Source organism: Toxotes jaculatrix, chromosome 5, assembly GCF_017976425.1.
Source record: "Toxotes jaculatrix isolate fToxJac2 chromosome 5, fToxJac2.pri, whole genome shotgun sequence".
Classification (NCBI taxonomy): domain Eukaryota; kingdom Metazoa; phylum Chordata; class Actinopteri; family Toxotidae; genus Toxotes; species Toxotes jaculatrix.
Genome location: NC_054398.1, coordinates 2330004 through 2352073, shown reverse-complemented (window position 1 = coordinate 2352073; position 22070 = coordinate 2330004). Strand labels below are relative to the sequence as shown.

General features: G+C 42.6%; 1 protein-coding gene across 5 annotated transcripts; it reads left to right on the top strand.

The window, feature by feature from the left end:
• Positions 1-17: 17 nt before the first annotated feature.
• On the top strand, positions 18-20720 carry kiaa0513 (KIAA0513 ortholog). Of its 5 annotated transcripts, XM_041038980.1 has the most exons (14): positions 18-110; positions 2298-2379; positions 2564-2665; positions 8458-9061; positions 10121-10220; positions 10499-10572; positions 11250-11320; positions 12226-12433; positions 12548-12588; positions 12686-12758; positions 13083-13160; positions 16075-16155; positions 17050-17144; positions 17420-20720. In XM_041038980.1, the coding sequence occupies exons 4-14, from the start codon at positions 8667-8669 to the stop codon at positions 17467-17469; spliced, it is 1266 nt and encodes a 421-aa protein (XP_040894914.1). In that variant the 5' UTR covers positions 18-110; positions 2298-2379; positions 2564-2665; positions 8458-8666; the 3' UTR covers positions 17470-20720. The 5 variants fall into 5 exon arrangements, with proteins under 5 accessions (XP_040894914.1, XP_040894917.1, XP_040894918.1 ...); XM_041038983.1 differs by lacking the exon at positions 2564-2665; XM_041038981.1 differs by lacking the exon at positions 2298-2379 and having other exon boundaries at positions 36-110.
• Positions 20721-22070: the final 1350 nt, after the last annotated feature.

Here is a 22070-nt window from a genome sequence, read left to right as displayed (position 1 = left end):
GCTTGCGCAGTTCTGCATGAAGACACAGGCTCGAGTCAAGTGCAACACCTACGTCGCACAAGCAGTTGGGAAGAGCAGCCCTCCTCTCCTGCCAGCGAGGAAGGCTTCACGTACGTACATCTGCTACTTATATTGTCTCTTCATAAAATTTCCATTCTCACTTTTGAGACTTAATATTTTTTACGGTTTCTAAATGCCATCTTTGCATAGCATTTCAGTTGGTTGAATGGCCTCTGGGGTCAAGGCGGAGGGTTAATTCTCTCCCTCTCCCGGTGTTTTTGGCTTGTGGAAACCCTCGTCGTTTAATTGGAGTTGTCCTGATGTGTGTTCGGCTTCGGTTGCAGATAACCCTGCGTGACTGACGTGCGTGTATCCCCGTTTTGCCTGAAAATGGCTCCACTGTCACGTTCTAATCATAGCGCCTAACGTTACAGGAAACGTCAGCCTTTTGCAGTGTTTATTCAGTCCTGCTTCCTATCTGAGCTGTCAAGTGCGCCCAGTCCAGCGCCCTGAACTCAATGGTCAGCGTTTTATGTTAAATAATAAGCCGTGGTCTGCAGCGTGGGAGTGACAGCGCCTGTTTCTTTCAGTTTTTTTTACTTTTCATGTCTTAATTCATTCTCGACAGATGCTTCAACAAAACTTCATTCATTTAGGTGAAAATTTAAGGTGACCTTACTTATCGAGAAAGCTATATACCAAGTAAAATGTGACTCGAAGCCTTTTGTTCATTTTATCGGTACATATTTATATTCGGCGCATGTATCATCCATCAAGAGCGCTGTATGAGTAGGAAATGCCAACTTTTGTAATTCGTCCAGCACGCCTCTGCTAACAACATCGGCCCTGCAGCGTGGTTGGTTTAACCGAGTTATGTGGAATGATAATATTTTGGAACGAAGGTTCTGCTTTGTAGTCCTGTTAGGTATGCATTAGAAAAAGGCTTCTTCTGAAGCCGCGGTGTATCAGCTAATCAGGGTTACTGATAAGCGGTGCACTATAGAATTACCAGATTTTCCAATGGAGTTTGGCGTGTTCTTCTCTAGTCCAAGATAAATCAGAACACAATGACTGTAGACAGCGAACACTGCACACACGGGAGACAGATCTGTATTAAATATGTTAAAAACCTGTTTTTACAATTGTTCACAAATCCCCACAATGCACCGTAGCCTACAGCTCCTGAAGAGTCCTATACTAGGCTCAGGATGGCCAGCTTGACCAAATATTGCTAGGGCTCCAGTTTGGGTTAACAGACTGTGAGACAGAGACTGTGTTTGGTGTTCTCAGGAAGTGCACACGGAGGAGAACTTCCACCCAGGTTTTATAGCATCCATTACCCATGTCACTCTGGCGCTTTGGTGTTTGTTTAGTTGCTTTGTTGTGCATATTTGTAGCTGTCAGTGACAGTGAGCTTATCTTTTGTTTTATCCTCCTTCTGGGTACAGACTTCCACTTAGGCCTTGATAGATGGAGTTTATCTTCTATATGAGCATGAACTGCACGGAAAAGTATTTTGTCTAGAATAGTGTTTAGCTGTGTGAGATATAAGGCTGTGATGGGAAAGCAACAGTAGAAGAATATGGGGGGAAATGAAACACGGAATTTGACATGTTAGGTCAAGAGGTGGTAATATTATTAGTATTGAACAGACTGCTGGAGAGCGGTCTTTGACCTCTCTGTGACCTCTGTGCTGTTGCTGAGAGTGAGGTTCTTCAGTGGGAGCTGTTAGATGTAGTGGATAAGGTGCACCACATCGCTTTCATGTTTACTGAGATGATGATGGAGTAAAGCGCTCTAGTCTTTCTGTCACCTGGAGTCCAGCTCGTCCTCTGAAAACAGATTTAGTGTTGTGTCGGGAATGTTGCCTGTGGTGTGTAGATTATATCTGTAAGTGCAGTCCCCTCAGCTGTTACACTGACCAGCCTCAGCTCAGATTCTACACCCGACTTATCTGCCATCAGCCACTTCACACGTCTGTTGTGCTGTTCGTTTGTTGCTGACTCTGTAACCAAGCAGATCTTCAAGTGTACAACTATGAGGACATTTTGTTCTATAAAACTAAATAACCGTATAAATCAATGATTATTTGGTTAGGTCCTGAAAGTGCCGGCTTTCAGTCTGCATTATTAAACTGTGACTTTATTATTGCTGTCAGTCATACAAAGCTATGGCACAGAGCAGTAGTTCCTGTCTGCTGGTGAAGCTGATAAGAGTTATATTGCTACTATTAACACTTATGATCAGGCGACACAAACACTTCTCTCTGATAAGTCCAATCTTGTTTGGTTCCACAGAGCCAAAGCTCCTCTCGAAGAGGCTGGAGCCCTCCTAGTTCAGCTGAGACTCAACATTCCTCAAGCTAGGACACTGCTGCCCGTAAGAGTCTGCTCCACCTCAGCTGAACCTCTATCCCACCATCAGTTTGGTGAAACTGAAAGGATTTATTATTGGTTTGGGGAAGTGGTGGAAAATAATAGGATAATTCTGGTTTGTTGCGGTCTTGGTGTTTTCATAGCTTTCATCATCAATCCTGTCAAAATGATTCTGTCGTACTCAACAGGAGCAGAGCTCTGGTAACGTGGTGACATCCCCAAGAAGAAGTTCAGCTGGACCAGAAACACGTGCAGTCATATGATCAGACAAATTGTAAACAAACCCCCAGGTGAGACAAACTTAAAGCGAGCATAACAGTAAAATTATTACCCAAACTGTCTTCTGTAAACATTTACCACAGTTTACACAGTAACTGCTGCTTAAACCTTGACTTACTGTACTTATTCTAGTTGTGTGTGCACACAGTTATATATATCTCAGGTGTGCTCACGCTCAGACTGCTTGTGTTTCTTGCCTTGTCAGACTTTGCTGCAGTGTCTCCGTGTTCCCAGATCTCAACATTAGGCTGTTTTTTTCACAGCAGATATTTTGACTCATAGAAGGAAAAGAAAAAGCCTATTATTTTGATAGTTACAACGATATCATAAGCAATAGGAACAATGTTCAAAGCTATAAAAATAAGACTCAAGTTGTAATAAATCAGAATTATCATGAATATGATGCATTCTTATAGAAAACAGCTGCCACACAATATAGAATTTTGTTCATGGATCAGTGATATCAGCCCAATACTTTCATTACTGTAGCTGCTAATTCATGCTGCTCAGTCAAACACAGTTAAAAACAATAGAACTTTATTTTGAAATCAAGTGGAGATGCCACATTTCCCAGAGTTCCCAGACACGCCAGGCTGAATGTTGGGGAACTGCATCGTGGTATAAAATGACAGAACAGTGGCGAGTTGTAAAAAGCGAATAGTGAATACATTTAGAGCACAGTCAGACAGTGTGGTTTCCCATGCTAGTCCCATGTTAAAGGGTAAGTAAAGGAGTGAGGAGGAGGAACAAACAGCCTTGTTTCTTTGAACATAAGTATCAAAAGTGGTGAGACAAAGAATGTGCTCGCTGCTTTAGTTTTGGTGACTGACGTGTCCCAGCAAACACAATAACAAACAACAACTGAACAACTTATCCCCTCCCATTATACAAGGAAGCCAAAGGATTGTGGGTGAGGGAAGTCCCAGGTTGGGTATTTGGTTCCCACCTCCATCAGGCTGAGCTTTGTTCAGGAATGCTTGAGAGGGCAGTTTGGTAAATGAAGTAGTGGCCTGAGACGGGGACTTTGAAAGAACCTTGCCCACATGCTGAATTCATATTCTATATTACCATATTTGACACAGGAGAAAAGCTAATTTATTGCTCTGCTTTGGGCTCACACTGCTCATAAAGCCAGGGTGACGGAGACAGATGAAGTGTGAAACACCACGAGTGCTGAGCTGTAACAGCGCCTCGCTCATATCTTGCTCAACTGATGTTTTTGTGTGCTGAATAACATTTCCTGGGGGTGGGAGAAGCTCGGGGGCACCTTGCGTAACAGTGCTGGCTTCCATGCTAAGTGTGGTTTACACTGAAGATAAGAGGAGAGTGCAGGACGTGTCCTGTGAATGTGTGGGTTCGAGCGCAGATCCTCCCCACCAAATCACTCAAGCTGTTCACAGCTTCGTGACAGAAGCATCTCCCACTGCGCACATTACCGTGAGGGATAGTTTATGGGAGGGAGCAGGTTGTTATTGTGAGTATGTGTGTGTGCACGTGTGTGTGTGCATGTGTGTGTGGATGTGATCCTGCTCATGGAAGCAGAAATACTGCAACCTTTGCGGTCTGAGTGAAAGACCGCTGATTTAAGGAGTCTCCTATCGTTTTTGTGCCTGTGTGTGTGTGCGTGTGCGTGTGCACATGCACCTATTTGCTGTGGCTATGACAGGACAGGAGGACAGGACACTTAAATCAGACCAGACAGCATCACTGGCCAGGTGGTGACTCTAGTGCTGCCGTTCATCCTCAGCAGGAAGTGGCGACCGACTGAGGGGCTCTGCTGCTCGCTCAGCTCGGCTCAGGCTTCCAGGTAAAAGATGCCAGGGAAAGATGTGAGGTCTGACTTGAAAAACTTGGGTTTAGGAATTCAGGAAGTCTCACTGAGATAAAGATCTCTGTTACAAGAGAGACCTATAAACAGATTACACATTGCATCCAGTGGTTTAAGGGCAGCGGTGGCAGCATTAGCCTTCATATTATCTACATCTAAGATAGATATAATGGATTGTGTAATATTTTTTTTTATCTTTTATTAAATGAGAATCAACCTTCCTTCAGGTATAAGAAAATCAGAGGTTAATTCTTTGGCAGAGGTTATCAATGCGAGTTAATGAGCACGTATCAGAGTAGAAGCACCATGAGACTGGTATTCATCCCTAAATAAGAAGCGATCAAAGCTGAACGAACATCTAATCATTCATTAAGAGTTTACCTCTCAAACCCCAGCTAATCTGCTCCATCAGGATTTTTTGCCAGTGACCAAACAACTCACTAACTGTTATCAGTCTGATTCACATGTTGCTTAATCCTTATGCAGAAGTGTGTGACCTCACCCTTTTGCAGCTGAGCCCAGCCCACTTCAGCCCGGTAAGAGGAACACAGACAAAAACATGAATACAGAAATCGGTCATGTCGAATAACCAGAACTGTTCATGTAGAAACCCATTGCTTATAGTAATGGCATCTAAAGCTTATTGAGAAAATGTTTTCACGGCCTGGTCACATGGTCTGTGTTGCGTGGTGGCTACCTCGCTACGGCCACACTGCCCGTGTTTCTGCTGCGGCACAGATACTGCCAGCTCTGTCTTTCTACATTGAGTTTAATAATGGCCTTTGATCATGGCCGTCAATAATAATAATCATGAGTGACTGATGTTTTATTAAGAGATGTAACCAGAAAGCAGCCACGTGATTTTCGTCCTCTTAATCCTCCGCTGTCTCCTGGTTAAAAAATAAAGTGTAAAATGTCGTATTCAGATATAGCTCCGACATTGAAACTACAGTTAAAGGTGTCAGATTATGTAATATTGTTCATTTGATCTCAGTACGACTATCAACAGATCTTTTCCTGGTCTGTTTTTCCTGAGAACTCTGCACGTCACGCGTGAAAAATAGGCGTGATGCCCAAACTTGGTAGCAAGGCCTCTCAGGCAGGCTGCTCTGACCTGTTAACACGGGCGCTGACATCACACGCAAGACGCTCTGCTATATGGATAAAAATAAGATTTCACTAAATATACTATTTTTATACACGTTTGTGGGTTTATGTGCATATGTGTATGTCACGCTGTGTGTGTGTGTGTGTTCGTCTGAATGTGTCACCCTGGGTCTTACTCACTAAATGCTGCATTATGTAACCGCCTGCCAGAGCTGCAGCCCAAACACTGGCCCAAGGGCTCCCAGACTTTTTTATTTTATTTATTTATTTATTTTAAGGCTAACCATGTTATAGCTGTGTGTGTGTGTGTGTTCAGTCAGAGCACCAACCGGTGCCCTGTGATAGTGGAGCTAAAGTAGATTAGCTCAAGGACTGATTGCAGGATATGTGTGTGTGTGTGCATGAAGGGCTGGCAGCTGTTGCTGTTCTCCCCCTCAGAGAGTCTGAGGCCTGGATGAAGAGTCCTGGGAAGCCCTGTGTGGGAGTCAGCACTGTGATACTGTGCTATGTCTGGGTCCTGGATTTCAGATCAGACCGGTGTTGAGTACAGTGCTGTTTGAGTTACACAAGAGATGAAGAGAAGTGCAGATCAGATATGAAGTTTAAGATTTTTGTTTCCTGTCTTTGTGGTTTTCAATCAATTATTTCAACTTCCTGTTATTTGCATATTATCAGTACTGACTTATGAATAAAAAGGAACTAGTTAGATTGGCTGCACTTAGCTTCAGTAGTTATTTGAAATGTCATCAGTGCAGCTTACAGGCTTAAAGCTGCACTGCGAATGAGGTTTGACAATGTAGAACTGCAACATGCAGTTCTCACGAACATGGCGGCTTCAGATTCTCCGTATTTAAACAAATGAAACATTGGGACTGGTGGGTACAGGTGTTCTGTTCCCTTCAAAATCCTCCCTCCCCTTTTTTTCCTCAGTCTTTTGTTCTTTGTGAACTGTAAACTGATATGCAGCAGTGCCATTTACCGTAAGAAGTGATTGTAGCTGCGTGAGCTTTCCTTCTAGCAACAACTGATCAAGGAAACCCAGGAGTGTCCTATCAGGAAGCCTTTTTAATGTCACGCCACCAAAACCTGCTCTGTTCAGCTAACATTCTTTACAGCTGGATGCCGACACTGATCAGCAACAACAGGAAATAACCTGACATACATTTTCATACCTCAGCTACGTATTTAAATAAATGTTTAGTGTAAAGACACATGTACATGTGTCTCATGTCTGAGAGGAAGCTTCTTCTTAAGAGGGAAACACATCATCGATGCCAAAAAAAAAACAAAAAAAAAACAATCAAATGTCCAATTAACAGTTTTGGAGGTGGGACCGTGGACAGAGCTTGGAGATTAATGGAGACACGGGACTTGTTTGAGATGAACTGTGCCTCACGTGGGAGGCAGACGAGAGCAGGTGGCAGCAGCAGGGGACAGTGACAAAAAGCTGCAGTCAAGATGGTTTTCAGTCCCAGCAACACACACCCTGTTAGAGCCAGTCCCAGTTTAATATCGTGTTATCAGACCAATCTATTAAGCTTGTTCTTCCCCTGTATGACAGGATAGGCTGTTAATATGCTATATAGGCGATCTGTGGTCTCTGTTTATGGTTTAACCTCCATATGACATGAATTCTGGTGTAAAGCACATGCCATTGTATCAGATTGTCACTGCATGTAAACCAGCTAACCAGACTTGATTGCTGTCGCCCTCAAACTACAGAAATTATTTCAAAATAATAAATATTCACACACGGGAAGAGGAAAGAAATACAAGACGATAGTTGATCTGATCACATGTGCATCTAAATATCTCACTTAAGTTTTTCAGTCGCACATACTTTAAGAATTAAATCAGTTATGTTGTCCACAGTCTATTGGAACTGCAGAATCTGTAATATGAGCTGAATGTGTTCGACCTCTGACTGATACGACGCCATCGACCACACAACATTTATTCTGTTGAATGAACCTTCATGGTATAAAATCCAAATCTGTCTCTCGAGTAAGTATATAAATAAGAAATGAACAGTTTCTATAAAAGGCCATGTTGTTGATCTATCTTCTAAACCAATCAGCTGTTAGATCGTGGGAAAGCCAGGTGTTTCCCATCATGCCCTACGGTCTTGCAGTTAGTGGGGAGCAACCTCCTCTTGAAAACCAATGACTGTGCTTTGTGTTTAGTTTTGGCAGGTCAGTGCACCCCCTCTGCTGGACAACACTGAGATAAAGTTCACCTTCTCACTTTATTAGTTCTTGTACTTTACCAGGGGCCTAGAACTGGTTTACTTAAATGGAACGTAACCATTGATCATGTTATGACCATCACCTGTGCTTTTTCTAATGTGACAGCACAGGTGTAACATATAACATTAATAATGGACCTGTTCCATTGAACTGGACCAGAGAGGACATGAGGACCTGCCCCCATTACTGATGTTAATACTTACACCTGTGGCTGGCAGTCATATCAAAATGTCTGCTGTGACAAAGGCCTATCATTTTTATGACGATAAAAGCAAACATCTCCGTCCCCTGAGTTACTTCCTGGTAGAAAACATGTTGTAGTGAGAGCGGTGGTAAAACAGTCAGTATGAAGGACGAATGGACAACAGGTCCACACACATCCCATTTTAGCGGGTGGGGGGTAGGGAATGCTTTATCAGTCAGCTGTCCACCTCTATGGACCAGACTAAAATATCTGGACAAATATTGGATTGGACAGATGTTGTCCTCTGGATAACTTATAAATTTGAAGATGCCTTGACTTGTCATTTGTTACAATCCTCAGGTCAAAATTCAAATTTGAGACATCTGAAAAAGATAAAAGATGATCACAGTGCTAACTGTCTCCTTCCTTTGTCCACAGATGCATTGGGTTTGTGAGTTGACTTGATGTCAGCACCCTCAGGGTGTGGGAGGGTCTGCAAAATCAAAACCATCGGAAACAACAGTGACCTCACTTGAAACCTCGGGCTAGCTGTGATCATCCCCATGTTCCTGCAGAGCACCAAGTAACTCCATTCTGAAAAAAAATACGCTGTTGTAGAGCTTAAAGGAAGGGGACTCGTGTCCAACATGGAGGGTGTAGCTGTGCACAACCTAATAGACTTTGACCTGCCCTCAGAGGCCACAGCTCTTAGCGTAGCTTCAGGTCAACATGAAGGCCATACAGACATTTTCTCCCCAGAGCCAGCGTCTTCCATGGCAGTCCAACAGCAGCCCTTACTGCCAGAGCCCATAGCTCCAACCAAACCCAGCACTCACCACCACCACCACCAAGAGGAAGGAGGCAATGACAGCGATGCAACAGAGTCAGCAGACAGCGAGAACGACATGGACCCACCCTCTCACATGTGGGAGCTGAGGAGGTCGTCGTCTTCGTCCGCTCACAGCAGAGAGGACGCTGATGCTGACACGGTGGAGAAGAGGCAGTTCATGAAGGCGTATGTGGAGAAGATATTTCATGGAAAGTAAGGACAAACTGTTTTTACATTTTTGAAATTTTATTTCTGTGTTTGATGCTTGTGATGAACATATATGAGATCAAACCAAAGAGGTGATTTCAAAAACCTCTTGTCACAGAGAGCATAGAGACAGTCACCATTTAAAGGAATGCTGTTTCTTTTACTGAAGATAATTCTTTTGTTTTTCACCAGCTGCTTGTTTGTTTTCTTTTATCCTTTATTTATTCAGGGAAAGTCAATGGAACATTCTCTTTTCTCTCACAAAGCAAAAGCAGCATTGCAAGTTCTTGCAGAATGCAGATGTACAATTTCCATAATCGCATCTACAAAATAAACATCAGTGACTCTCACTGTGGTAAACATTGCTAATTGACAATACACTCACTGAGCACTTTATTAGGAGCACCATACTAATCCTGGGTAGTTCCTGCCTTTGCTCTCAAACAGAAAACAGATAGTTTATCAAAAGTATCACATTTTCTGATCCCAGCATCTGAGTTTTGAGGATTTTCTTCTGTCTTCAGTTTCATATTATTTTTAGTTCAGAACTGTAGTATTTGACTTTCTTTGCTGCTGGTGAAGTGTGCAGATTGTGGCCATCGCTTGGTGGTTCCTCAGCACACAACAGGATATGGCTGGGTGTTTTTTTTTTTTTACACATTACCTTTTCTCGATAACTGCCAGCAGTGTCTTGTTTTGTCAGCAGTTTTTCCTTTTTCCTGACTCAGTGGTGCTGATGTTTTCTCTTGATTTAGGCTGCATATTCCGTGTCAGTTGGGTAAAATGTTAAAAGGCTGCTTCTAAATATCAGAGTACCTTTGTATTTATATTTAAGTTCACACACAATTATTGAACTTTTAATTTAATAGCTCAAAGATGCATGTTTGATTTCCATGTGAAGTTCAGCTGTCATACACTGAAACCTCTTGTCCAGTTCTCAGTGGATCACGATCATTTTCTTAGTAGTTAAACAAATCTGTAAAATTACTGAGCAAACAAAACCATCTCTTTTCAGGGTCTGTAAATTAGAGCTGTAATGAGTTTTTGGACCGTGTTTTTTTACAGGGAGGACTTTGACCAGGAAGAGAAGGCTCGTTTTGGGGAACTGTGCAGTGGAGAGGCCGGCAAAGGCAGGGAGTGGTTTGCCAAATACGTCAGCGCGCAGGTGAATGATGGGGGAATGATGGAATGGTAATGGTGTTCCAGATGCATTTGCCAAAGAATTACAGGTTCCCGTTGGACCTGTTGGACAGATTGAGTGAGAAAGCCGGAGTAAAAATACATAATATTAGGCACACATTTAAGTGTAGAAGAATCAAAACAAAATTCATAAAATACATAGTGGAGTCCTCAGTGTGTGTGACTTAGCTAATGGTGATCTTGTCTTTACACAAAGCTTTAATAAACGAGCTTGTAACTGTCTCTGTCGTACTGTGTCCACAGCGCTGCCACTCCAAATGTGTGAGCGAGGCCACCTTCTACAGACTGGTGCAGTCTTTTGCAGTCGTACTGTTTGAGTGAGTCTGTATGTGGTTGACTTTGTTAGAGACCGACATGCTGTGATGGTCTCACCCTGTTTGACTGTAAAGGATCAGGGCAGTGATAATGTACAAACTTATCGTCAACAGTTCCCATGAAAAACTAAAATACTTTCTGACCGGTATGGTGTGTGGTGCTCAGTCCAAAGCGCCTTGGTCCCTACTGAAGATGCAAGTAATTAAAAATAGATCACAAATACATACTTTGCCAAGTATTATAATTTATTTGAATCAGGCTTACTCAGACAGGAGGAAACAGAGCATTTTATGGGGACTATTTTCAGCAGCGGATTAATACACATATGACGTATCAATCCGTATTGCCAGTAGCAGAGCTGTGTATGTGGGACTGAGTAAAAACAAACTACAGTGTGTGTGTGTGTTTTCACCTAGTGCAGCATGAAAAGTTTTTTTAACAGCAGTGGAGCTCTGTGGCTCAGAGCAGTAAGATATACCAGGTCTGGAACACACACACAGTAATTATCTGTAGTGTTATTGTGGGTTGGGTCTCATGGACTTTGTTGACCATAAGAAAAATATATAATATATATAAGCTCACCTACTCGGCCTTTGAGTCAAACAGATCCAATAAATTCCATCGGTTCCAGCAGTGAGCTGACGACAGGCTCCTCTCTAAAGAAATGCTGTGTTTACAGATGTTACCAGATGGATGACTACAGCCCAGCCAAAAACCTCATGACCATGTGCTTCACGTACTACTACATCGGTAAGGTCTAATTCAGTATTTCTAAACCTTTTCATTCTCTGTATCTGTCATGTTCCCCTCAAACTGTCAGAGCTACTACTGTTACACAAACACACCGTGGTGTTAGAGCTTTCATTGCACAAATAATAAAAGCTCATAATTGCAAAAGAAGGGAGTAACACAGGAAAAGAAGACCAGCTGTGCATGTCAACATCGCTCCTCAGTGCTGACTCAGACATTGTTGGCACCACAGGTTGGGCCATGAGGCCCTGTGGTTTCTCTTGCAGCAACACCACAGAGACATAAGCAGTGAGTTTATGCATTAATGTAGTGTTCGTGCTTATGAAATCAGGAAGCTTTTCTTGATTAATGTACTGGTGTGACAGTACATTGCAACAACATCTGTCTGCAGTCAGGTCTGCTGTAATGTTTTTTTTTTACTTCTATATAAATCTGCACTACAGACAACACTGCACACTAGTGAATAGCTGCACGAAGTCTTCCTGCAGATGATGATGAAACATACCTCTGATCCAGAGGACGTCTGTGAACACTGATCCACCTGAAGCTGGTGGACTAATCACTGTTTTCATTTCCAGCTCACTGAGCTGCAGCTGGCTGAGGTGAAGCTAATTGGTCCCATCAAATTTCAGACAGGCTCATTGTTTCCTAAAGGCCACATGCTGTCTCACCTGTGAGATTAAGCTGTCCTCAGAGACTTAACGGCAGGTAGCTTTGGATAAAGTCTGAAAGGTGATGTCTGTCAGCCACACACTTTGTATTCTGCACACTCATGCCTTAGACAAAAGATACCACAGAGACATTGAGTTCAAAAGACAAACTGAGTTTTAAGCAAATAATATTTCATCAATCCCATAAACAGATCAACATCATCATTTCCAACTCTCTGCTCTCTCCTTATTCAGGGAAGTCTCAGCCATCTCCCTCAGAGCTCCTGGACCGTGGTGGTCCTCCAGCCGGTCTGGACTCATACCTCAACAAGGCCAATTCCTGGCTGTCTGGGAAAAAGGATGCCGCCGAGCGCCTTCTTAAAAACACATCGAAGACTGACGTCAAGGGCTTCTTTGGAGGCCTAGAGAGCAAGCTTAGGAGCTCAATGGCTCCTAAGACTGAGTGAGCATATCCTCAGTCTTTGTCTGTTGAATTCTTTTCATTAACATGGACATACATAGCTTTAATTCACAAGTCTCCCCTCCCTCTTTTTCTTTGCCGCATTCTTCTTTCCAGGGAAGGTGAAAGCCCAGGTGAAACAAAGTCCAAATCATCAGGTACAGTGCATTAACTACAGTGTGACAGACATAAAATGGGATTTAGAGATGAACTGAGCTGTACCACTGCCTGTCGTGTTTTCCTCTTCCTCCACAGTGTCTGAAGCTCCAGAGGAAAAGAAAGGAGAGAAGGTGTACCTGTACACCCACCTGAAGCAGCAGCCCATCTGGTAAGTGGAGGGAGCTCTGCTGATCCACCTTGTACTGTCCACGCAATAATCAGAAGAATCATCATGTGGTTCAATCTGAATTTGGCGCCCTCGCGCCGCTGGGTCGTGACGTCATGTGAAACCCACCTATTCATTTGGTTCATCACTACATGCCACCAAATCCTACACACCTGTCCTCTCACGGCCACGTCCCTTCATGTTTTTCCTGGAGAAATGAGAAGATTTGGGCCGAATTGACCAGACTTCCTGTGTGATTTCATGTTTTGCCATGACTGGCTGTCATTGTGCAGCCTCATCTCATCTGTCCTCTGTTCTCTCTGACAGGCATACGCTACGATTTTGGAACGCTGCGTTTTTTGATGCCGTCCATTGTGAGAGGAAGAAGAGATCACCAACCACAAGGTGAGTCTGGAGAGATAGATGAAACAATTAACCATGTATTTGCGCAGTATATTACAAAGTTTCATGGATTTTGGGGCGAAAAAAAGTAGAATTTTTTAAAACATAAGTGGGCTATTGCTCTTTGTGTGTTCCTTTGTCACTGTAACTGTCCACTGAAATATAAGGGTTGATAATCCTTTATGGATGTTTTGCTTCAGCAAAGACAGATCTCACAGTGCTGTTTAGTATGCTTCAGTCTAAACCTCTACTGCTGACAATCTCCTGATACCCCACACCTCTTCTCTTCTCTTCTCCTCTCTTCTCTTCTCCTCTCTTCTCCTCTCTTCTCTTCTCTTCTCTTCTCTTCTCTTCTCTTCTCTTCTCTTCTCTTCTCTTCTCCTCTCCTCTCCTCTCCTCTATAAGCTGTTGTTGTTCTCCCTCTTTCTGCATGTTGACTTTGTCTCCTTGTGCCTTGCTGCCGGGCAGGGGGACGCAGGATGAAGAGAAAGACGAGAGGTCTGTCCTTCTATTTGTCCACTGGCCTAAAAAAAAAAGAAAAAAAGAAAGAAAATAGGCAAACTAAGAGAAAGAGCAGAGATTAGTGAAGGCAGAGCGGAGGAGAAGAAGGGCAGAGGCTCTGCAGTTTGTATCACAGATCTTCGAGAAACAGTATCTGGTGTTGTTAAATCTGAAGGGGACAGAGAACTAGCTAAAGACAGTTATTGTGTGGGTCTTTTAGCTTGTTAGGAAAAACAGCAGTTAGTGACAGGCTCGATACTTGGTTATGTGACACATTGGAATATTTAGTGTTTTTAGCTTTTCCCTTGTTGGCCATTCTCTGAGCTGCGTTTAGAGATTACACACCTCACCTCGTCAGGCCTGCAGGACAGTGACGGCTCGTGGTTCGTGTGTAAAACATTCAGAATTACTTTGATGAAGAGGATGAATATTGCAGTAAAGCCGTCACTCAGAGAATTAATAGAATAATAAGAACAAACTATGCTTGAGGTGAGTTAATACTAATACATTAAGGCATATTTATTTTAATCATTTCAGTGTCACTGACAATTCAATAACAGTGACAATGTCTTTTTTTTTTAATTCAATCCCCAGTGTCATTTACGTGATTAAAATAAGTCTCAACATCACCAACAAACAGTTCACCATTTAAATTCTTAGCGTACTTAGCAACCGGCCCAAAATGTGACTGCCACACATAAGACGCACACATTGTTCATCAGCTCTGGTGAGTGTGAGACTGAGAGTCAGAGTAAGACAGACGGTTCGTCTACAAAGGGGTTGGTGTTTAGTCCTGTTGTGAAAGGTGAGGCTCAACGTCTGGGACTCGCCTTGGGTCTAATTTGCAGTTTGTCAGCTGCGCTCTACTGAACAGTGACAGGAGAGGAACTAATGGTACATCCCCACACAGGAGGACTGGAGTCTCCAGTGAGACTGTGTTGTGTATAAATGAAGAGATGTAATCTGCTTAATCACAGCAGGGCGATATTGTCCACATCACTGGAATTTTGAATTGGAAGTAGTTTTAGTCATAATTATAATTGGATTTGTGTGTTTGTGTAATGCTGAGTGTGCCTTATTTCTTTGTTTGTTTCACTTGTTTGTGTTATATTCCTGCTCCTGTCGGCATGGTGTTGTGGTTGTCTGATAGGTGATGTGATTCACCGAGGTTTTCTGTCGTGCTGCTGTTGAGCTGATTTCTGTGCCTACCTTCTGACGACTAAAAGCTTCACACCCACACTTAATGTCCCGAATGTGCAAAGCGAGCGCGTATAATGTGTGCGGTGGTATTTATATCAGGAGCAGGAGACAGAGGCAGCAGATCCACTGCAGTCCGAAGGTGTTCTCTGTCTCTTCACGTCTCACTGCACGTTCACACCATTCGTCTTCCTGCATGCGATAGTTCCTCTGCCTCCATCTGCATGTTCCCTTTGCTGTCTCCGTCTTTGCACACCTCTGTGTTTCCACTGTGCATTGATTGTAGAGATATGCTGCAGAGGCCGTAAATAGAAATATCCACCTTAAAACAACTGAACAAACTGGTGTAACACACAGAATTCTGGGTCCAATTTTGATGTTTGGAGATGTTTTCTTTTTCATTTCTGCCAACGTTTACCTGGTAATGTGACTTCATGTGTGACGCTGAGGATCCACAGTATATAAAGTATATTGTAGATGTTTCTTTTTGTTTGTTTGTTTGTTTGATTTGGTGAGGATGTTTTTCCTTTTTACACATCCAAAGATACAGAGCAACATTAGCATTCATTTAGAGTCTTTTTTGTGTCCACCTGATGAACGGATGTCCAATATTTTCTTATAATTCTGTCTCAGTCCACACCAGCTAATTGTTAACTTCCTCTGCCGTTTGGCTCAGGGCAGGTAGTGAACAGTGGGTAAAGGCTGTGTGTAAAAGTGACTGATGATACATAAAGTTCATCATTTGACCTGTTCTCAGTACGGTTTCATCATCCATAAAGGTTTTTTGGTGTAAATCTCACCTTCATCTAAAAATCTGTATCCTCCTGACATTTCTGTACTGAGGATAGCACCTGAACTCAGATGTGGAAACATTTTCCAGGTTATTGAATATTTGTTTGACATTAATACACAGTGTGAATCTGTGCTTTTCATCTGCTTGTTATTAATAATTTGTGAATGAGTCGTCTGTGGTTTTATTCTTTTGCTGATGGCTGGTTCATGTGTTTCTTGCCCTCAAACATTGTTTTCTGTGTTTGATGTGTAATGGCATCTGGCTTTTCGCGTCCCATTACAAAAGGAGCAGTCACAGGGATGGATGTCATGGCTTTTTTTTTTTTTTTTTTTTGACACCCAACCCTGACCTGTTTCTGTGGAGAGACTGAAGGTCGAGTAGAAACCCGGGAATTAAAGCCTGACTCTGACCGTCTCTGTGCTGCAGGGAGAAGTGGTGTCATATGACCCAGGAGGAGAGGGACGACAGCTCCAAAATCGATGAGAACATCGCCTTCGGCCAACTGGGGTAAGGAAGATGGATACTTACTGAGAAAGATGGACCTGTGAAATAATGTACTCACTAAATTCAGATGTATTATCAGTCTGATGATGATGATGATGATGATGATGATGGGCTCCCTCTGCTCTTCGCCGACCTACAGACAGAAAGTATTTGGACAATTACACGTGTTTTTTAATCTTCAGGCTTCAGCACATTCAATTTGAAATCAGTTAATGAGATTAAAGTGTCCCGTCTGAGTTTAAACTGATATTGACAGAGACACAGGGCTCCACACTGAGCACAGATGCACAGGGGTACAGTCGACCCATTCATGTCTCTGTGGAACAGGGTGAGACATAGTCACTTTCTTCACCAGTGTGGGGGAGAGGGGTGAGGTGTGGACGTGTGAGAGGACGTACCGACAGTTTAAATTCTTGTTTTACGGCTGCATCCCGCCCACATAACTAAAGCAGACGCCTCTGTAACATATTCAAGCCCCTCCTCCGGCAATTGCTGTGGCCCCATGACAAAGCCCTCAGACCTCAGACCTCAGAGCTCAGAGCTCAGGCCTGGTCCATAAAGTAGGTCGCAGGCTGTGACCTACTTTTGTTTTCATAGTGTCTCATGTTTTAACAATTTATATTGTGTGTATTGAATTTCCAGTCCACCTATATATATAAAAAAAGAAGAGCTTAGGTAAAGTTAAATAGAATATGAAGGTTTTAGGTTTATAGAATATAAACCTTAAATTCAACTGTATAATTTAATAAATACTCAGAACAATACAGTGACTGATTTATTATTGGTCCATTATTATTGGTGTTTCTTTGATACCCATTGAGATATGAAGTATTATGAAGTACAGAGCGTATGTTCTGTGTTTGCGCTGACATGAGTTTGTACTCTGTGTATTTTCAGGACATTCACTCATAACATGCTGGCGTTTGGGCTCAGTAAGAAGCTGTGCAATGACTTCCTGAAGAAGCAGGCAGTTATTGGGAACCTGAATGAAGGTAAAGCATTAAAGGGATAATTCACCCTGAAACACTAGATCTCTCTCTGCTTTCATCTCATTTACATACTTGGTAGTATTAGTTCTGATCTTGGTAACTGGTAACTGATGATCTGTATCTGGATTTCTTCAGATAGACACAGGTAAGAAGGAAAATGCATCTGCAGATAAGAAACCGTTTGCAAACAAGTGCAACGTAAAAGGCGATGATATGTTCATTTACATAACCTTAATGCAGCTGCTCTTAAAAAATGTGTGTGTTTTACCCATTTGCAGAACAGTACAAGTTGCTGAGCGACCACATAGAGAAAATGGCGGCAGAGTGAGTTTGAGGACGACAGGTTCACATTTCAAAGCCTCCACATGATTAGACTGACAGCACACGAACATCAGACCTTTCTCTTTGCTTATTATAGTGACCAACCCTCTGTTTGACTGTTGTTGCATTTGTGTGGTGCGCTGCTGAAAACCAGCACGATCTTCTGTACTGAACGGTGCCATAGTTGTAGCAAACACTGTTTATCCAGCTTGGTAGTGCTCCTCTGCCTCCTGTCCTGTATCAGCAATAATACGACCTCACCCGCTGGTGCATACTGTAACATCTGTAACGCCTCTGTCTGTGACCTGTTAGCTTCAGGTGAAACCATCTAGTATAAAACCTAAACAGGCTCAGTCTGGTTTTCTACATTATTCATGCATGATGTGGAGATTATACATCCTATATGCTGTTTAATTCTGTGTTTCCTAACATATTACATTAGTGTAACGCAGCTAATAGCATCTGTTGATTAGTGAACACTCCTGTGCTCTATAATCTGTGTTTTCTGTAGCACTGTAGTGTAGTGTTTGGCAATACACACAAAAAATACAGCTTTGACTAAATGTGACATATAACCTTACTGCTGGCATTTAAACTGGCAGAAATAATACCCCTCCATGTCTTCTCTTAAAGACGTCTGAAATCTGGGCAAGTCCACGTATTTACCTCCCTGCCCAGAGTTAAACAATAAAATATATATCACTCTTCATGTGCTGAATTGGTAAAACCACAACATGCCATCTTTATACCAGTGATTGGATGGATTAAACAAACAGATTATGATGTGTTAAACAGTGAACTTCAGAGGAGCTGACAGTCATTTGGACAGGCTAACAGTTTTCCTCCGCCTCCAGTCATGATGCTAAGCTAAGCTAACTGCCTGCTCACAGAAGTATCAGTATCCAACGCGGCGAGTCTTCCTTCCTCGACCTATTTCAGTCCCGTTTTTGCCACTCTCACTCTGGCACACATTTACAGTTTAGTGTTGATAATTTTATGTTGTGATTTTGATTTTAATGAGGAACTTAACTCTACCTGTAGGAATATTATCCCTCTAAAGTGCCTTCCATGAACGTTAATACTCTTTTCCTCTGACGCTGCCCTTGATTTCCTGACTGAACACTAATGCAGAGCCTGCAAAGATCACTTTTTTACTGATTCCCTGCTAGATTCACACCTGCTGCATGCAAATCAAACCCCCTGCATTGCTCTCTGTACTAGTTTGCTTTCATTTAGTTGAGCTATAATGCCAACAGCATGGCTGAGCATGTCGCCCGGATAAAAATCTGACCCACCATACGAACTCTTTCCCATTCTGCTGCACGTGCATCCACCTGTATATCTTTCTAACAAGTGGAAACAGTGCTGCATCAAACAAATGAGAAATGAGGGACTGAACTGTGTGGTGACATTCCCTAACTGTATTACTTCATCCTGCCACTGCGGGGTAGCATTGTGTCTCCATCCAGAGCTCTTCTCAGTGAGAGATTCCTGAATCCAAAAGTCCCATCTCAGCTGTTTCAGGAGTGTGTCAGTGTGTGTCTTTTAAAATAATAAAATCCGGTTGTCTACATGTGAACGCCAGGGCGATGCTCTCTCTGGCAGGTTGAATCCCATTTCAGACGGATAATCTGCGTGAATCTACGGTGTCGATGAAGTCGTTTTGTAAATACTGTACATATTTCTCTGTATGCTGTAAGAAGTAATCCTGTGCTGCTGTTTGTGAATTGTGAATAGACAGTAGACGTCATAGTGTGTTGTGACTGTTGTGTCCGTGAGGAACAGAAATGTCTAACTGTAGTTAGGACCCTGAAGTGCCCCCGTACATCCCACCTCTGTGTGATGTGGTCATTCAGAGTGTATTGCATATAGTGCTGTGTAATAGTCTCCAGTGTAGATGTACATCCTTCCTCCACAGCTGAGTGACAGGTCTCCAGCTGCGTGCAGTCTAACCATACCTTTCAAACCTCTGTGCACTTTACACTCTGCTTCATTGACTGTTGATTCTCTCAAGTGTCCCTCTTGCATGTCCTCCAAGTCCAAACCTTTGAGACATATTCTTAGGCTGTGTGCAGAATAGCTCTGATTCCCTGCTGTTTGTTTTTTCCTGCTGTGACCTTTGACCTGACCACGTCGCAGCTTTAATGCTTTGCACACCCCTGTGGGTTGGTTAAAGTATTGACCTGTATGTTGTAGGCTGCTTATCAGCTCAGCATGAGCCATTTGCACTACATTTAGTCTCAGCATCTCTACGCTGTAATCTTCCTCTGAATGACGTTACATTGATGCCTTTCACATTCGTTCTGCATGGCCAGTGCACGCCGTCCTTACATCGAGCATATCCTCCGTGAAATCTTGATGGTAGTTTGTCTTGTCTGGATGAAAAGACCTTTTTTTTTTTACCATATTGATTTTGTGTAAAGTATCAACCAAGTGAAATTTATCATTAAATGAACACAAAGTTTTTGTGCAGTGTTGTTTAACCCATACGGTGAAGAACACATGGTCTGTGTGTACCCAGTTGGTCATTAGTTTTGGAGTTCCATGCTAACGTTTAAGCATACGCTGTGTTGGGTGATGGCAGCTAGGAAATGAATCCACAGTCAGTGGATTCATTCAGAACAAAATGAAAGACCACAGACTCACTCCCTGGAGCTAATGTAGGCTGGTGTTTTTTTTTTTTTTAGAAACGTAGATGAGGAGAAAATGTCCGTGTGAATTTTACAGTCTTCCCGACGCACGTCATCTCAATCACCTGAGTCCAGGTGCTAGGGTGATAACTCCCACCAGGCCAAGTAGTACTGACATGAATAGAAATGTGTTGTATTGTGAAACTGAAACGGTCTAACTGAAAATACGGCATGCTAACTTTCTGTGGCCTGTAACTGGGCCTGGTGTAGCTGCTGTGATCGTATGTTACAGGTGCAGAGTATGTGATGAGGCACTGACTCCACTAAATGTCACCTGGTTAGCAACTGACAGCAAAGGAAGCGTCTGGGAATCCAAGTTAAACTGAGGATAGAATTCAACCAGTATGCTATGATGTTAGCATAGCACAGATGATCCACTGGGAGCACATATCATATTTATATTGTTGTTACTACAAAGTTGCCTGATAAAACCTGGAGGAAACACGCTGGCCTCCGAACATGTGTCGGGCAGAGAGGTTTTATTTTACCGTGCTGTGCTTACATTTGCATGGACATGTTGTCGTAATGTTGAATCAAGTTGTTGAAACTGTAATAAATTTATTTTTTGATGTCACTTTTTGTGAACTCTTCTTGGATTTGTGCGCCGTGCTCGTCCTTAACCTGTCGGTTACTGTCTAATAATGTTTTTAGCTGAAGCTGCTGACAACACAATTTGTGATTTGGTGCGCTTTTATATTTAAAATGTTTTATTATATACAATTTTAGAAAAGAAAAAGTTTTATAAAATGTTATACTGCTCTAATAGTAATTCTAAAATGAATGAAACTTTATTGATCGTTGTGAAAATATTGTTCCAGCCGCAGTGAAGTGAATTCAGATGGAAAAAAGAGAGAGAGCCATTTAAAAATACTGCACACTCGTGTTTTTTTTCCTGTGTGTGTGTGTGTGTGTGTCTGTGAGTGTGTGTGTGTGTGTGTCTGTGTCTGTGTCTGTGTGAGTGTGTGAGTGAGAGAGCTTGAACGTGTCTGTGTCAGTACGAGCAGGGTGATGACTGGGACCCTCTGCAGCAGCACAATGTCCTGGACTGTTACAGTGTTTGAGTTTCTGTCCCAGCTGCCTGCACTCTGCCATTTCCAGCTCTGTGTATAAATAAACAGCAGTCACGCTAGCTGCGCTCTGATTGGACACCATGTAATGAGTTGTGAAAGGCCAGTCAGCGGTGTCACACCATGAACACCTTCCTCCTCTTAATTAATAGCAGACCTCAGAACACATGACACAGTTATGCAACACGCTGGTTATTTACTATCACTTTTCCTGTGATTTGACTTTTTTTTTTTTTCCATCAGAGACTTTTGGACATATTGAAATCTGCACATGTAAAATGAGATCAAGGTTCTTCTGTGCGTGTCTGTACATCTGGACACCATCTCTATGCAACGTATGACTTTCTGGTTGCACAACTTGTGTCACTCTAAATAGAAAAGAGTCTTTATGTTTTGCATCTTGACTTTGTCAACACCTCATTGGTTTCGTGTTTTCTGAATATATCCAGATTGTCAGCGGTAAACTGAGCATGTTCCTGCCACAGGAACCTCCCCAAGACCCGACAAGCTTTGGATCGACTCACGAACTTTACTTTTTTCAGTGAGGACGGTACAGTAGTAGGTAGACCTGTGACACTGTCCGCAAGGGTGAACTCCCAGTTTCCTGGTGGGTTTCTCCATGTGTGACATTATTGTGTGATCCAGCAAAACGCAGTTTGTGACAAATGTTTACGTCTATATAAATGTAATCAGTTGGTTTAGATCCACCTCTGGTCTGTTTGGTCCCACATCTGTTTCTTCACAGCCTGTGTACGTGATAGTCTGAGCCTCATGTTTCATGTTGTTCCATACATTTTTCTTTAGTTCTCCTTTCTCTTCTCATTGTTCCATCCTTTGTTGAGTGTAATTTC

Bases quoted from the DNA above. Each gene is read 5' to 3' on its own strand.
- kiaa0513 (XM_041038983.1), top strand. From the start codon at position 8,667: ATGGAGGGTGTAGCTGTGCACAACCTAATAGACTTTGACCTGCCCTCA. The intron at 10,573-11,249 runs GTGAGTCTGTAT...CTGTGTTTACAG, and splicing joins TTTGCAGTCGTACTGTTTGA to ATGTTACCAGATGGATGACT. The intron at 13,161-16,074 runs GTGAGTCTGGAG...TCTGTGCTGCAG, and splicing joins AAGAGATCACCAACCACAAG to GGAGAAGTGGTGTCATATGA.